General features: G+C 35.6%; 2 protein-coding genes across 2 annotated transcripts; both read right to left on the reverse strand.

Moving 5' to 3' along the window:
• Positions 1-3,696: 3,696 nt before the first annotated feature.
• LOC135834818 (basic proline-rich protein-like) lies at positions 3,697-10,971 on the reverse strand. Its single transcript, XM_065348784.1, has 4 exons — positions 10,829-10,971; positions 4,708-5,032; positions 4,556-4,619; positions 3,697-3,994 (listed from the first exon to the last, which is right to left on the reverse strand). Exons 1-4 carry the CDS (start codon positions 10,877-10,879, stop codon positions 3,856-3,858), a joined length of 579 nt encoding a protein of 192 aa, XP_065204856.1. The 5' UTR covers positions 10,880-10,971; the 3' UTR covers positions 3,697-3,855.
• A 3,853-nt stretch (positions 10,972-14,824) lies between these two features.
• hdly (hadley) lies at positions 14,825-16,339 on the reverse strand. The gene is made up of 2 exons (XM_065348785.1): positions 15,886-16,339; positions 14,825-15,799 (listed from the first exon to the last, which is right to left on the reverse strand). The coding sequence occupies exon 2, from the start codon at positions 15,776-15,778 to the stop codon at positions 15,053-15,055; it is 726 nt and encodes a 241-aa protein (XP_065204857.1). The 5' UTR covers positions 15,779-15,799; positions 15,886-16,339; the 3' UTR covers positions 14,825-15,052.
• Positions 16,340-17,109: the final 770 nt, after the last annotated feature.

Genomic DNA, 17,109 nt, shown 5'->3' on the forward strand with positions numbered 1-17,109 from the left:
TATTATTTAAAAAAAAAAACATACACCAGAATAAATTTCAGCAGAATACAATTTAAAAAATGCAAAACCTGTCAATAATAATGTAAAATCAATAGAATAAAAAATGCTAAGTAGGCATAATAAAAATGCTAAAACGTATTTTTTTCAAACAAATCAAATACGCACAAGTAAAATGATGTAAAAAATAAATAAAAACATCGCAAAAAATAGCGGAAAATAATCGAAAACGAATTACCTAAGTAGATGATGGCAAGAAATGCAAATAAAAATAATTTCAAAAATCGAAATGCATGACCAAGTGCAATAAAATACCACTTGAAATACATCAAAAATAACTTCAAAAAAAATGATTAAAATTTTGAATCAAAATTAGCTTGCGGTCTGATACCTTGCTGGCTTTTTAACCTGTCTACCTGAAGAGGTTGTTTTAGGTAAGTCAAAAGTGGCTTTTTTTGACTTGGTTGACGAAAGGGGCTTAGAAACGACCAGAGGTGACGGAGGGGAAGGAGCTGAAAACGAAACTGACGAATGAGGCTCAGCAGCAGACAAAGTTTCATCAGCTGGTAACTCCGAATAAAAACTGACTTTTCTCTTCAAGATGGGAGTTTTAGCTGCTTGAAGTTCTTCCATGCTTGTCATCGTTGATCATTTCATAAGCAGGCGTCAAACGATCGATGGATATGACGTCAGATTTACCATCCCTATCAATGACAAAATACTTCCTCTTCCTCTTCTTCACCTTAAATGAACCTTCATAGGGTGCCTCCAGGGGGAGTTTTACTCGATCGAGACGAATGTAAACTTTCTCACAGGTATCTAGGTCAGGATGGACGAAAATTTTCCTAGAGTCCTTCCATTTAACAGGAGTCAGAGATACTTTACGAATAGACTCGCGGAGGTTAGAAACGAATCTATTTTCATCCTGAATAATTGGACTCTGCTACGGATTGAATAACTCATCACGTCATTGTAATGACTATACCTTGACAAGAAATTCATTTTAATCGATAAAAGTGATGACTTGTCTCTTTCAAGTAGTTCTTGAGGTACATTCCAAATTCCCCTGCTTTCTGTTTCATCCAAAAGACGTTCTACATTGAAAAAAATTGCTTACTTGGTGCTGAATTGTTTGGAAATTAACTCACTCGAGTTTTTTCCCCCGTTATTGTATTTTCATAAAATTAACATCCGGCGTTTCCATTTATTCCATGTTTACTTGTGTACTCATGAGCATTGGTTGTATACTTTCTTGTGCAGAGGTTGCCGGGTTGCCAACTGGTGTGAACATGAAAGAATTCTGAGCATACACTGGATCACACAGTAGTACTAACCTCAACTTCACGCTGGAATTGTTGAATATTCTTGAATCATGGACAGATATTTATTTTCATTTTATTTTAGAATACTTGACTTATGTATTAATTCAGATTTTAGAAATTTATTCATTGATTTGTGCGGATCATCAACGAAAAATACTTACTTATATATCAAAAATTATGGTTTTTATATCGTTGGACAGAGGAAAAAATGCTGAAAATTTAACTTAAGACTTATTCAGAAAAAAATTTTAAAAGGAACACTGCAAACAGCTTATGAAATTATGGGGAAAAAATGAGCTTTTTATGACCACAAAACTGGTGGAAATTCAATTTTGTTTTCAAAGTTAAAGTACCTACCTACTATTCTTGGCATTTAACTAGCAAACCTCATGAAAGTGTCCCTGAGGGATTTGGATGGAAAGTGGTTTCAGTGTGGTGGCCCTTGGCCCAAGTACCACTCCATTGAAATTTTAGCTACCACGGTGAAATTCCAAATTCACATTATATTGACTCCGAAGGATCGGAAACTCTTCTTTCATATTGAATTATGGACAGTGTTTGTTGATTGTCCTTTAGGGTGGTCCTTTTTTTCGAAGTTGGTATTTTTCTTCCTCCCAACCTTTGTAGTGGTGACCTCTAGTGAGAAAAATAATTCCCTATTTTTCGTTTTCGGAAACCTCAGGCTGTAGTGGGTCCCTCAATTTTCAAAAATTTTGTAAAGTACAAATTCGCTGTAAAATTTTGGAATTTCAAAATTACAATTTCTGTTATCTCTAAATTTTTTTTTTTGAGTAAAATAAACTCTCATGACGATTATAGTCCCCTCCATTGAAAACCAAGCTGACCCACTTAAATAGCTGAAATTTAATGTAAAATACGAATTTCAGCTATTCTAGGGGATTGACTTGGTTTTCTAAGGATGGGGTTAATATCCTAATGAGAGTTCATTTTACTCAAAAGAGACTTATTAAAAGTGTTGAAACGTGAAATTTTTAAATTTTTAAAATTTTGCTTCAAAGTTGGATTTTTTCAAATTTTTTGAAAATTGAAAGGCCCATTGCAGTCAGAGTTTTTTGAAAATAGAAAAAATAAAAAATAGGGAATTATTTTCTCGCCAGAGGTCACCGCTTTAAGAGCTGGGAGCAGAAGCTATTGCCATTTTTTTTTTGGTGTAGGTATTTATGGACCACCCTATTGTCCATCATACTCACGTGATACTAAAGATTAAATTTACAAATTTGTAAAACTTACCTAAGATTTGCAGATTTTTGTATGTACATATTATTTTAATAAGATGGAATTACAAAATTTTTGTGTATTCTTCACAGGTTGAAATCGTTGGTCCTCTGGAGCTCAGTCCACAGGATGCAGCTCGCCAGTGTTAAAAAATCTGCTTTTACCTAAAAAAAACTCCTAAAAAAACGTTACTTCTTTCTGTATTTCAGTTCCCACTTTTATTTGAACCAGCATAAAGGTCAATTTTTGAGCTCACAGCCGAGCCCTAAAATGTCGTCGAGAATCCATTTTTCATGACCTTTTCTGGCCTAATTCGAGGGCATCGTGCACTAAATTAGGAATAGCTGAATTTTTCCGATAAATGTTCACAATTTCTTAGCAATAAAATAAATTTTCTGTACATAGGAGCGACCAGTGCCCTCAACGGATGTCCGGGTCACACTCGCGCTACGACCTCGAATTAAGAAATCAGAAATAACCATCAAAAATGAAAAAAAAATACTTACTCCAGACCAAACCAGCGAATTACCAACATGTAATTTTTCCTTGTCAATTTGAAGAGGGCCTCTTCTCTCCAGGGACGTAGCGAAGTGGTTTTGCTGGGGGGGCAAAGATCCTAAGATTCCCAACTAATTTTACTTGTAATTTCAAGAAGCAAAACAGTTGAAATGTTGATGCGAAAAGGCACAACAGTTTTGCCCGAGCAAAGCGAGGGCAGAAATTTTTGAAAAAAATGTGAATTTTAGTTGGGAAAATCATAGATTTAGAAGCTGGTTTGGTTTCAAAAGTTGGGAAAGTTTTTAACTTTGATGATTGTAAGAAATTTTAACATTTGAAAACTCCAAAACTGAAATACTTGCTGTCGCAATTTCTGTATTTTCCCAACTTTCTTGTATTTCTCACAATTTCCCAACTTTTCCCAACTTTCGCGGAACACTGGGGGGGCAGGCTGTCCCCCTTAGCCCCCCCTTCGCTTCGCCCCTGCTTCTCTCAAAAAAGACCAATTTTGAAGTGGATCATAGGTATGATGTGTGTTTACAAAGTTTTGAACGAATGAAGAAGATTGGTCAAGTATTCGCCAATCAATCAATTAACTGGGTATTTATTTTATAGAAATTGAAATTTATTTGTAAAAAAATTACACATGTTATGACATTTATAAAACATGTTACTTTTTAAGCTAGCAATAAATACCCAATTTTTAACATGCATTTCTCATCATGCATGGTTCACTCGTAACGTCGTTGCAGCATATTTTCACTCGTATAACAGGCAATAGACATGGTACATTTGATCCTTTTCAAAGTCCTAACCAAGAAAATATTAAAAAGCCTGGTCGCGGTAATGGCATCGGCAAAATGGGAGGAGGTGGCGGCGGAGGCGGAGGTGGAGGAAAAAATGGCCGAGGTCGGTAAAGGAATCGACACCATCCGCTGCACCTGTATCGAAACATAAAAAATGAAAAATATCGAGTTGAGTCACAAAAACAGTTTGTTAATATGTAGTATAAGGTTCATTTAGAATTGAAATCTAAATGTGAAAAAATACGACAAAATAGAAAATCTTTGGAACAATAGTTTCATTTCATAGCTTTTTTTTTTACATTGATCGATTACTTCAACTTTGAAATTAGTAAGTAGATCATGAAGTAAATTGTCTGTATTTTTGTAACAAGCAGATAGATTCGGTGAATGATTTAAGAGTATGAACAGAGCACTTTTTGTGTGTGTGTCTTTGTACGTGTGAAATTAAGGTGATTAACCTACCCTTAAAGAAGACTTCAACCGTAAAAAGGCATAGATAAAGAAGGCCAAGAAGACATAGACTGATAAGGAGACCTGTAAAAAAAAACAATAATTTTTTCAAGAAAATCATGAAATGATTCAATTAGGTAGTTTTTTTTTCTAAAGTAAGAATCTTGTTCCAAAAATCTTCAAACGTGGAAGAAAAAATCGAAGGAAGCGAGATTAGAAGCGATAAATTGTTAATGATAACCTTACCAATTCGGTACGAAGTATAAGAACTGAGCATTCATATTAGGTTGCTGCTGAGGTCTTGGAGGCACTGCCAATCAAATGAAAATCACACGAGGAATTAATAATGGTGTAATGAGTTATTATAGAATTGGCTTTTGTATGCATTTTTCAATTACTAGTTGTCGGTGGCAATCCTGTTGGTGGTCTTGTTGGAGAGGCAGTTGGAGGGCGAGTAGTTGTTGGCATACCACCACCGGGCATTCCTCCCGGTGGAGGCATACCCGGCATACCAGGCATTCCACCACCTGGCATTCCTCCAGGCATTGGCATACTTGATCCTCCTTGATTCACGTTGATATTAGCGAAAAACAAACCACCCTGGTTCTGGTTACAGCCCATGTCACATGGTGGCGGAAATAAAGGAAATGGAAGCGGACCACCCATCGGATAACCTCCCATGCCTGGAGGCATTCCGATCACGCCTGGAGCAAATTGTCCTTGCTAAAATAAAAACAATACGTCGTAATCGTACATACTCTTATTCTACGACGCGATGGAGCACTTTGAAAAACAAGGAACTAAATAAATCGAAATTACTTATCAAACATTCGTGTGAGAAAGGTTGCCTAATTACGAATTAGCCCGGCACATAGTACGGGTTGATTGGGAATTTGACACATGGGTTTTGTAGGATCGCCAGGGAATAACAAAACTCCATGTGGTCGCCCTTCCCTCCTTGGGTCAGAAGTGGGGGGGGGGTGAGCCTACAAATCGAATTCATCCCTATCTCGATAATTATGCCAAGTATGTAGGTACGAAGAAAAATTCGAACGAAGTTATAGATCTTTGTGTATCTTGAGAATTTACGACAGAAAACCGTACCACAGCTACCCTGATTGGTCAACTACACGTTGAGTGGAGGTAGAAAAGGAAATTTCGTTTACCTATATCTCAACAACATAGGGTAGATGTTGACAAAATTTTCAAACAAAAGTTGTTCGAGCCTCGTTTTATCGACAAATATTGCGAAAAAGTATCATTTTTTTACCCTAGTACCTACCTAAGAGTCGAAAAGTTCAGATTTTTGCTGAAATTGACGGAGTCTCACTTTTTATCGCGACAATCTTACTTTTTCCACAAGAATTACGCAAAAGCATGGGTTTTTTGCCTGAAATTGCCAAAAAGTGTTGTTTTTTTCAATAGCTCCCAAAAAGTTGTACTTTTTGCTAAAATTGTCAATGTTGCTTTTTGACAAAAAATAATTGCAGAAATCCCCTCTTCTTCGTGAATTGTTTTTTTTTTGTTTACTAGAAATTGCAAATATTCTCACTTTTTTTCAAAAATTGTCCAAAGGTCTTACTTATACATTTTCCAAAAAACTGTCAAAAAACGTAATTTGTTCGTCAAAAATTGAAAAAGTATCATTACTTGTTAATACCTACTTACTTTATAATCAAAAAGTCCTTGGTAGTTTATACGAAGTAAAATTGCTTTTCATTAGGATTGTAGAAGTTTTGCCTTTTTGCCAAAATTTCCACTGTTAAAATAAATTGCGAAAAGTCTTGCTTGAAAAAAAAAAATCGCCTGAAAGTCCCTTTTGTATACCAGAAATTGCCAAAAAGTATCACGTTTATGCCAATAGTTGTCAAAATGGTCTGCTTTTTGTCAAAAATTCAAGAATTTTCAGTAATTCTTGCTTTTTAACATAATTGCTAAAAATTGTGCTTTTTATGCTTCAACAATTTTCGAAAAGACTCACTTTTTTCCAAAAATTGTACGAAAGTCTCACTTTAAAGTTTTCGCTAGAAATGTCCAAAGAGCAGTTTCTATTTGATGTTCGTCGTAGTCTCAATTTTCTATCAAATTCTTTCAAAATTGAAAACCAAAACAGTTCCTTACCAAAACACGTCATTGTGTGTGTCTTCGATTTTCTCAGGAGCTCTTCTACGTGTGTTGAATTCATCAAACGATGACAAATGACGGAAACCGGGCAATTTTTTGTTTTTTTTTTTGGCGGAGCTGTAGGGCTTCAAAGTTCTCCTCTTTTTTTTTCATCGTATTACCATAATTATTCTGTGAGTCAGATCGCCCCAAATTTTCAGTGTTTTCACGATAATTTGTACGTAGCTAGACTTTTAAATTCCCCCTCCCCCGTTTTAAAAACAGCGATTTTTCAGACAATATTAGTAGAAAAAAAATTGAATTTTGAAATAAGTATTCAAAAGTCTCCCTTTTTCTACAAAAACTGAAAAAAAATGAGTATTGTTCCAGCCCATAATTTCCAAAAGATGGTCCTGCTTTCTGCTATGAATTGTTGAAGTTTTGTCTTTTTGCAAAAATTTCCACTTAGTCGGGGAGCCCACTTAAGGATAAATTGCACCCCCCCCCCGTCGATCCTCCTGGACAACTTTTTTCTTAAAGGGGGAGTCCTAAGGAACATTTCTAGCCCTTGTACTCAAAAAAAAAAGTGGCCCTACTTACAAAACGGCGGCCATTTTGATTGACAGGTCAGCCGAATTCGCAGATTTTGCGTTTTAACACAGACTTGCACGAACTTTTTCAAACTTTACAAAGGTAGATCGAAAGATCATGCAAAAATTTATCACCTGTCAAAATTTCAAGTGCTGAAGTGCGTTTTTCGATTTTTGGTGAATTTTTGAAAATCGAATTTAGGCCAAAAATGAGGGAAAAAATCAAAATGTTACCAAATTGACCAAGAAAGTTGAAATTTGGGATATACCCTATTTTCGACATGCCAAATCGATTGGAAACGGTTTCAACCCGTTTAGAGCAGTTCTGGAGCCTCCAGCAGATTTTTGAAACTCGAAATTCCCATAAAATTCCATCAAATTGAAGCTGTAAAGCTAAAATTTATTCTAAAAACTAATTTCAATACGCTACGAAGTACTGCAGGTGAATTTCAAGTCGTTTTGAAGCCTCCAGCGACTTTTTAAAAATTCCTGATGCCTCCAGCAGATTTTTGAAACTTTAAATTTTCACAAAATTTCATCAAATGGAGATGGAAAGCTGAAATTTACTCTACACTCCAATTTTAACACCCTCTGAAAACGACTTCTGGTGGGTTTCAAGTCATTTTAGAGCCTCCAACGACTTTTTTGAAAATTACTGGAGCCTCCAGTACATTTTTGAAACTTGAAATTTCCCCAAAATTTCATCAAACCAAGACATGCCAAATCGATTGGAAACTGTTTCAAACCGTTTTGAGCAGTTCTGGAGCCTCCAGCAGATTTTTGAAATTCGAAATTCCCACAAAATTTCATCAAAATGGAGTTGGAAAGCTGAAGTTTATTCTGCAAACTAATTTCAATACGCTACGAAGTCAACTGCAGGGGAATTTCAAGTTGTTTTGGAGCATCCAGCGATTTTTTGAAAATTACTGGAGCCTCCAATGGATTTTTGAACCTTTAAATTTTCACAAAATTTCATCTAACGGAGATGAAAAGTCAAAATTCATTCTGCAAGCTAATTTTAATACGCTACGAAGTCGTCTGCTGGGATTTCAAGTTGTTTTGGAGCCTCCAGGCACTTTTTGAGAGGTCGTATGGTGTTTTTTGGAAAATTGAAATTTCCAAGAAGCAGCTGGAAGCTTCAAAACCATTTGAAACCATTTGAAACCACCATGTAGTCGGCTTCATATCGAATTGAAATTAGTTTGCGAAGTAAATTTCAGCTTGCCAACTCCATTTGGTAAAATGTTCCAGGAATTTCAAGTTTCAAAAATCTACTAGAGACTCCAGTAATTTTCAAAAATCTGCTGGAGGCTCCAGAACTGCTCAAAACGGTTTGAAACAGTTTCCAATCGATTTGGCATGTCGAAAATTGGGTGTATCCCAAATTTCAGCTTTCTTGGTCAATTTGGTAACATTTTGATTTTTTCCCTCATTTTAAGCCTAAATTTGATTTTCAAAAATTCACCAAATGATCGAAAAAAGCACTTTAGCACTTGAAATTTTGACAGGTGATCCATTTCTGCTTGATCTTTCGACCTACCTTTGTACAGTTTGAAAAATGTTGTGCAAGTCCTATGTTGAAACGCAAAATCTGCGATTTCAGCTGACCTGTCAATCAAAATTGCCGCCATTTTGTAAGTAGGGCCACTTTTTTTTTTTGAGTACAAGGGCTAGAAATGTTCCTTAGGACTCTCCCTTTAAGAAAAAAGTTGTCCCGGAGGATCGACGGGGGGTTGCAATTTATCCTTAAGTGGGCTCCCCGACTAACTGTTAAGCAAAATTGCGAAGAGTCTTTAATTTTTTTTTTAAATAGTTGCTTAAAAGTCTCCCTTTTTTTACCAGGAATTGCCAAAAAGTATCACGTTTATGCCAGTAATTGCCAAAATGGTCTGCTTTTTTCAAAAATTATTGCTTTTTAACAAAATTGCTAAAAATTGTCCTTTTCTATGCACTTGATAATTTTCGAAAAGGCTCACTTTTTCCCAAAGAGCAGTTTGTATTTGCTGTTCGTCGAAGTCTCAATTTTCTATCAAATTCTTTCACAAAATAGTTGAGCTTTTCAAAATTAAAAACCAAAACAATTCCTTATCAGAACATATAATGGTGGGTCTGAATTTTTCGAAACAAATTTTGCTTTTTTTCTAAAAACAAATAGTTTTGATTTTTTCTGAAATTTTTTTCTGCATTGAAATTTTTTTGCTCATTTCTTGTCACTTTTTTGTTTTTTTTTTCATTTTTTTGGCGGAGCTGTGAGTCAGATTACCCCAATTTTCAGTCTTTTCGCGATAATTTGTAGCTAGACTTTTAAATTCCCCCCTCCCCCGTTTTAAAAGCTGCAATGTTCCAGAAAAAAATAGTGAAAAATTGAATTTTGAAAAATTGTGCTAAATAATTGAATAATTGAAATTGTATTTTAGTAGAGTTTAGTTCGTTAAATACGAATTCGAAATTTACAGGTCGACTTTCTGAGTGGAAAAGTTGATTTTTCAAAATTCGATTTCTTAAACCGATTTTCTCTGAAAAATTGCGGATTCTAGGATGAAAAAAGAGATACTTGAATTTTTCTAAATTATTGAAAAAAGACTGAAAATCGGAGTAATCTGATTCCCTGAATTCGAGTATGAGAATGGAAAAAAAACAATCGACTGAATAAAGTTGTCCTTGAGGCTAAAATCGCTACCGAAACATATGTTTTCAATAATTTAAACATGTAATAGATTTCATCGCTGTAAAAGTTCTGAAAATTGGAATGAAAGTGTGGGTGTGTTTGTACGAGTAATCTATTATTTGGAGATTCTTGCGAAACAATGCCTGTAGAAGTTTTGTGAATGTATAACTGGTGATGTGGAGTTCATTACCAAAATTTCAAAAGAATGCTAAATTTGAATTGAAAAATGGGAAATTTGTGATTAGAACCTTCACTTGAATGTAGAATTTCGTAGATTTTTCTAGATCAAAAAATGCTCACATGGAGTTGAAAGTGTGGAAATTCAATGTTTGAAGTAACTCCCTCTCCCCCCCCCCCGGACCTAAGGGTTGAGAGATTGGTGTATGAGCTCCAAGAAAATCTTTCTCCGCAAGAAATACTTATCTAAGAGGCTGTAGAATAATTTGAAAAAATTGACTTAGATCTTAGATTGATTCAACCAACTTATTTTTCCAAAGCAGGCTACCAACTGAAATTGAATTTTAATTGAAAAATTATTCCCCCCCCCCTTCGTGTAGGTATTCAACCAATCAAGGTACCTAGTGGTTTAATCGCAGGCGTGTATTTTAATATAATTCATCAGTAAAATTTTAGCTATTATTTTACCACGAATAATTTTTTTTTTCAAGACAAAAACACAAGTATGTACTTAGGTAGGTAATTACTAATTAGGTATGAATGTGATGATTAACGTACTAATTCATTACCCCGAATAAACCACCTAAACCTAGAGGAAATCTGGCGGGTTGCGGCGGCGGCGGAAAAGCTCCGAGCCCTCCAAATAAAAGACTTTCAATTCCAAATGGCGCCATTTGGCACACCTGCAACATTACAGCAGGTATTTTACAAAAATCGTTTCAAAAAGTATATATTTTTTTGCTGAAAAAACAAACCAAACAAACCAATCAACTAAAAACTCAAACAGATGAATTTGAAAAAGCGTGCTTTCAAAATGGTGCTTTTCAAACATAATGTTATTCAGTAGGCACATATTGCAAATCAAATGAGAAAAAACCGTTCAAAAAATAGAAAACTTTGGTGGGTCAATCGTGTTTCTAATTTCTAAACACCCGGAAATACGTAAAAAAAGATAATAATAAATAACCATTGAATACTCACACTGGTCGAAAGCCATCCGAAGACAAAAAATACGATTCGAACATAACACATATTGCGATGAACCGCTCGGCAAAATAATGAACGATGGTAAATTCTTGAAATTATATTTATTTTTCAATACACAATACATAACGATCTTTTGAAGGACGTAATTCGTAAATTTATTTACGTTTAATTATCGCCGAATTTGACGCTTGTTCGTAATTACTCGAATCCGGTCTGAATCTATTGTTGATGTGAAACGGGAAATGCATTCAAGCTCCTTCTATCGTGTCCATCGTTAACTGATTCATAATACAAATTGGGTGAATTTTTGGCCAAAATACGAGAAAACGAGGTTGAGGTTGAATTGTGGCGTATTTTATAGGTAAAGGTCGGTCTACGTGCCAACTTATTTGATTTACTTCTCGTTATAGGAAACGTCGTTATATGTATAGATGATGGACTCTTTGTATGTGTGAAAGTGTATCGAAAATTGTAGTTTATATATTCCTGATTTCGAAATTGAGCAGACAAAAGTCTAAACAAGATTATTGTACTCTTTAAAAAAAAAGTTCCATCGAGGAGAGAAGTAAAACTTGACATTATCATGCATACAAATAATTTACTCTGATTCTATGACGTTTTCTCTAATAGCAAAATTAAGAAAAGTCCCAAGAGGATAGTGATGCAAAACTCAAATGAAATCCAAGAAAACGCGAAGAGGAATCAACATTTTTCAAGTTTGTGTTTACCATCAAAATGAGTTACTAATTGTTTGATGTGTTTTACTTTGAAAATGAAGAAAGGGTTCTGAAAAGGCGAGTATACCAAAGCTGAACCGAACAAACCTAGATCGAAACAGCACACAAAAATGTATCACCTACCACACTGGCAAGTGCTAAAGTGCATTTTTCGATTTTTAGTATACCAAAACATACATATAAATTCAAAAAAATACCTGGGCCAAAAATGAGGGAAAAAATCAAAATTTTAACAAGAATAAAGCCTTACCTAAACAAATTTTTGGAACGCGGAAATGAACACTACGGCGTAGTTTTGTGTTGCTGAGTCAGCTTGAGGTTGTTCAAGTCGTTTTAGTAGCCTCCAATGACTTTTTATAAGTTCCATGTTTCTAAAAAAATATACCATAAAATCTGTCCACACTATTCTCATTACAGAATCAGGATTACATTCCAAAAATGTCAACGGTGAGATTTTTGAGAATTCTTGAGCCTCAAGTAAAACTCGAAAAGTTGAAAAAAGCTCACTTGTTCGATTTTTGGCAGTGTCATTTATGAAGTTCTGACACCCCCCTATGATCTTGACATATTTAGAATTCTGGCTTGCTTAAAATAATAAAATGACCACATTTTTGATTTTTTTGGAATTTATTTTCATTTTTTATGGATATAAAATTTTATTGTTGGCCCAAATTAAGTGAAGCAATTTACTTTGCCATCAGTTGATCAAATTCTGTGGTTGAGCAGGTGGAACTTGAAACTTTTAAATTCGATGAACAGTAGTCGGAGGGTCTGCCCAAGGATGCATTGCCCCCCACCCCACCCCGTCAAACCTCCTAGACAAATTTTTCCACAAAGGGGGGGTGGATCTTAAGGACCATTTCTGGCCCGTGTGCTCAAAAAAAAGTGGCCTTATACACAAAATGGTGACCATCTTGATTGACAGGTTGGTCGAATAATCGCAGATTTTGCGTTCCAACATAGAACTTGCGAGAAATTTTTCAAACCGGACAAAGGTATATCAAAAGATCAAGCAACAATTTATCACCTGTCAAAATTTTAAGTGCTCAAGTGCGTTTTTCGATTTTTGGCGAATTTTTGAAAATCAAATTCAGGCCAAAAATGAGGGAAAAAATCAAAATTTTGCCAAATCGATTGGAAACTGTTTCAACCCGTTTTGAGCAGTTCTGGAGTCTCCAGAAGATTTTTAGAACTCGGAATTCCCACAAAATTTCATCAAATGGAGTTGGATAACCGAAATTTATTCTGCAAACTAATTTCAATACGCTACGAAGTCAACTGAAGGGGGATTTCAAGTCGTTTTGGAGCCTCCAACGACGCTTTGAAAATTACTGGAGCCTCCAGCAGATTTTTTGAAGCTCGAAAATAGAGTTGGAAAGCTGAAATTTATTCTGCAAACTAATTTCAATGCGCTATGAAGTACTGCAGGTAAAAAATTTCAAGTTGTTTTGGAGCCTCCAGCGACTTTTTGAAAATTACTGCAGCCTCCAGCAGATTTTTTAAAACTCAAAATTGGAGTTGAAAATCTGAAATTTATTCTGCAAACTAATTTCAATACGCTACGAAGTCAACTGAAGGGGGATTTCAAGTCGTTTTGGAGCCTCCAACGATTTTTTGAAAATTACTGAAGCCTCTCCAGCAGCTAGGATTTTTAATTTTTGAATTTTTACAAAACTTCATCAGAAATGGAGATGGTAAGCCGAAATTCACTCTACACTACAATTTTAACACCCTCTGAAGACGACTTCAGGTGGGTTTAAGTCATTTTGGAGCTTCCAGCGACTTTTTGAAAATTACTGGAGCCGCCAGCAGATTTTTTAAAACTCAAAATTGGAGTTGAAAATCTGAAATTTATTCTGCAAACTAATTTCAATACGCTACGAAGTCAACTGAAGGGGGATTTCAAGTCGTTTTGGAGCCTCCAACGATTTTTTGAAAATTACTGAAGCCTCTCCAGCAGCTAGGATTTTTAATTTTTGAATTTTTACAAAACTTCATCAGAAATGGAGATGGTAAGCCGAAATTCACTCTACACTACAATTTTAACACCCTCTGAAGACGACTTTAGGTGGGTTTAAGTCATTTTGGAGCTTCCAGCGACTTTTTGAAACTTGAAATTCCCAAAAAATTTTACCAAATGGAGTTGGCAAAAAATAAAAAACTTTACCAAATTGACCAAAAAAGCTGAAATTTGGGAGATAGCCTATTTTCGAACTGCCAAATCGATTGGAAACTGCTTCAAACCGTTTTGAGAAGTTCTGGAGCCTCCAGCAGATTTTTGAAATTCGAAATTCCCACTAAATTTCATCAAATGAAAATGGAAAGCCGATATTCACTTTGCAAACTAATTTCAATGAGCTACGAAGTCAACTTGCAGGTGGACTTAAGTTGTTTTGGAGACACTCCAGTGACTTTTTAAAAATTACTGGAGCCTCCAGTAGATTTTTGAAAATTGAAATTTCGTCAAAATTTTATCAAACGGAAATGGAAAGCCAAAATTTACTCAGCACTCTAATTTTAACACCCTCTGAAGGCGACTTCAGGTGGATTCAAGTCATTGTGGAGCCTTCAGCGACTTTTTGAAAATTACTGAAGTCTTCAGCAGATTTTTGAAACTTGAAATTCTCGCAACATTTCATCAAATGGAGTTAGCAAGCTGAATTTTACTTCGCAAACTAATTTCAATACGATGATGGTCTCAAATGGTTTTGAAGCTTCCAGCTACTTTGTGGAAATTCCAATTTTCCAAAAAAACGCCATACAACCTTTTAAAAAGTTGCTGGAGGCTTTAATACAACTTGAAATTCACTTGCAGTCGACTTCTCGTAGCGTATTGAAATTAGTTTGAGGAATAAATTTCGGCTTTCCATCTTCATTTGATGAAATTCAGTGGGAATTTCGTGTTTCAAAAATCTGCTGGAGGCTCCAGAACTGCTCAAAATGGTCTGAAACAGTTTCTAATCGATTTGACAGATCAAAAATAGGGTATATCCTAAATTTCAGCTTTCTTGGTCAATTTGGTAAAATTTTGTTTTTTTCTCTCATTTTTGGCCTAAATTATTTTGATTTTCAAAAATTCACCGAAAATCGAAAAAGGCACCCACTTGAAATTTTGACGGGTGATGAATTTTTGGAACGCAAAATCTGCGATTTCAGCTAACCTGTCAATAAAAATGGCCGCCATTTTGTAAGCAGGGCCACTTTTTTTTGAGGACAAGGGCTAGAAATGTTCTTTAGGACTCCCCTCTCCCCCTTGAAGAAGAAAGTAGTTCCGGTGGATCGAAGGGGGGGGGGGGGTTAAATAGATCCTTAATTTTTTTCATCGACGTACACGGATTTGCCTTATATTCAAGCTAAGAAACAGTTCTCGCATCAAATTATCGCATTTATTTGCATTGGGTATTATTTAAAACATCTATTACCTCCATTTATACATACGTTAACGACTAGACGTACCTATATCTTGATCGAGAGACATTCGCTATGTAGCATTGACAGTAGTAGTCTCAACATTGGTGGCAGCAGTACTGGCTGCAGCAGTCGTAGTCTCTGGCGTAGGCACTTCGGTGGTATTGGCATTAGCAGGAGTTTCAGTCGGTGCCGGAGGACTGGCTGTTGGCTGAGGTTCGAATTGTTTGTAATATTCGGACGCTTCGTTCGCCGCCAACATTATTATAGGCAGTTGGCAAGGGTTAATTTGCCAAAACGTTCCGGAACATCCCAAAAAATTGAAGCAACTGTATCGAAAAGTGACGCTGGTTGGGGCACAGCACGCTACTATAGCCCAAATGCACCGTGACGGTGGTGGAAACACTCTAGGGGTCGACTGAGGAGGCTGTTTTTGTTCGGTTTCATTACCACATTTCATATTCTGTTCTAATACGATGACCAAGACGTCGTTGGCCGGATGGTGAGGAATGTTGACCGGTGGATAGAAGTAATCTGGGTACGGATTGTAAGGTTGTTGATCGGGTTCGAAATAGTTTCGCATTCTTTTCTCCGAGTCGTCGTAATTTGCGTAAGCGTTTTGGAAAGGTAGAGGTGCCACAGGAGGTGATGGTTTGTTGTACATTTTCGTGTTTTTATCGAACGAATTGTGCTTGGAAAATGATGCCGAGGTTTGCCATCGTTCGCAGAGTACGAAATGGCGGTTTGATACGAACGATGAGATTAGTTGCAGGAAAAGCAGCCGGAATATTTCTCGCATGTTCGAGTCTTAAAGTTTCATCTGCTTGTGTAAAACAAATTATGTGATTTAAAGATGAAACGTACGTAATTGCGGTGTAATTGATAAATACATGATCGAAAGCTTACCTGGCTCATCAATGATGGACTCGTCGTGTAAATATACAGGTAATCGAACGTGTGCACATATGAACTGGTTATAAGCCTATGATTCTGGAACATTTGATATGCTCCTATCTCTCAGTTAACAATGTTTCATATTCAAACGTTTTTAAAAGGTTTGATTGGTAATTGTATCTATTCTATGTACGATTGTCCTTCGTGGTAATTATCGCTAGTTGGTCCGTTACTAATCAACGACTGTCGATTAGTTTGAAAAAAGTGTAAAAAAGCTTTGAAGCGTATCACTCGATCATTGCCGGGTGCTGTGGCGAAATATTTCGGACGTCGGGTTCAGCGAGGAGGATTCGAATACCAGGTGTCGAATGAGTGAATTTACACTCGATTACGATTCGAATATTTGTGAGAAGATGAGCTGTGTTCTTTATAGCATTTTTAACGTCGTCGTTAGTTCGGATATACTTACAAGGGAACCTTCGAATCGAACAAGTCTCGTTTTCTAGGCCTATCAAAAATCCTGATGTTTGTCGAAATTGTCAAAAAGTACTGTTTTTTGCCATAATTGTCGAGAAATACGAGTACATTTTCTTCTGACGTCACCAAAAATCCCTGTTGTTGGCTAAAACTTCAAAATTCCTATTTTTGCCAAAATTATCAAAAAATCTCAACTTTTTGTGAAAGTTTCCAAAAAAGCATCAGCAGTTTTTTGCCGAAATGTTTGAAAAGTCTTATCGCCAAAATAATTGTCGAAAAAGTCTCATTTTTGCCAAAATTGTACCTATCAAAGTTTATTTTTGAAAAAATTATCAAAAAATCCCAACTTTTGTCGATATTGTCATAAAAAATCTTGTTTTATGCCAAAATTGTCAAAAAATACGTTTTCTTCTGACGTCATCAAAAAAGTCCGAATATTTTTTGTGAACATGATCTAAAAAACCCTGTTGTTGTCTAAAATATCAAAAATCCTATTTTTGCCAAAATTATCAAAAAATCTCAACTTACTTTGTGAAAGTTTCTAAAAAAGCACCAGCAGTTTTTTGCCAAAAATGCTTAAAAAATCTTATCGCCAGGAGAATTGTCAAAAATGTCTCATTTTTGCAAAAACTGTACAGAAGTTTCTTTTTTGAAAAAATTATTAGGAAATTCCAACTTTTATAAAAATTGCCAAAAAAAAGTCCTGTTTTTGGCCAAAATTGTTGAAAAGCACGTTTTTTTGACATTGAGTATAATAAA

The sequence above is a fragment of the Planococcus citri genome, chromosome 2, assembly GCF_950023065.1.
Source record: "Planococcus citri chromosome 2, ihPlaCitr1.1, whole genome shotgun sequence".
In the NCBI taxonomy this organism is placed as follows: domain Eukaryota; kingdom Metazoa; phylum Arthropoda; class Insecta; order Hemiptera; family Pseudococcidae; genus Planococcus; species Planococcus citri.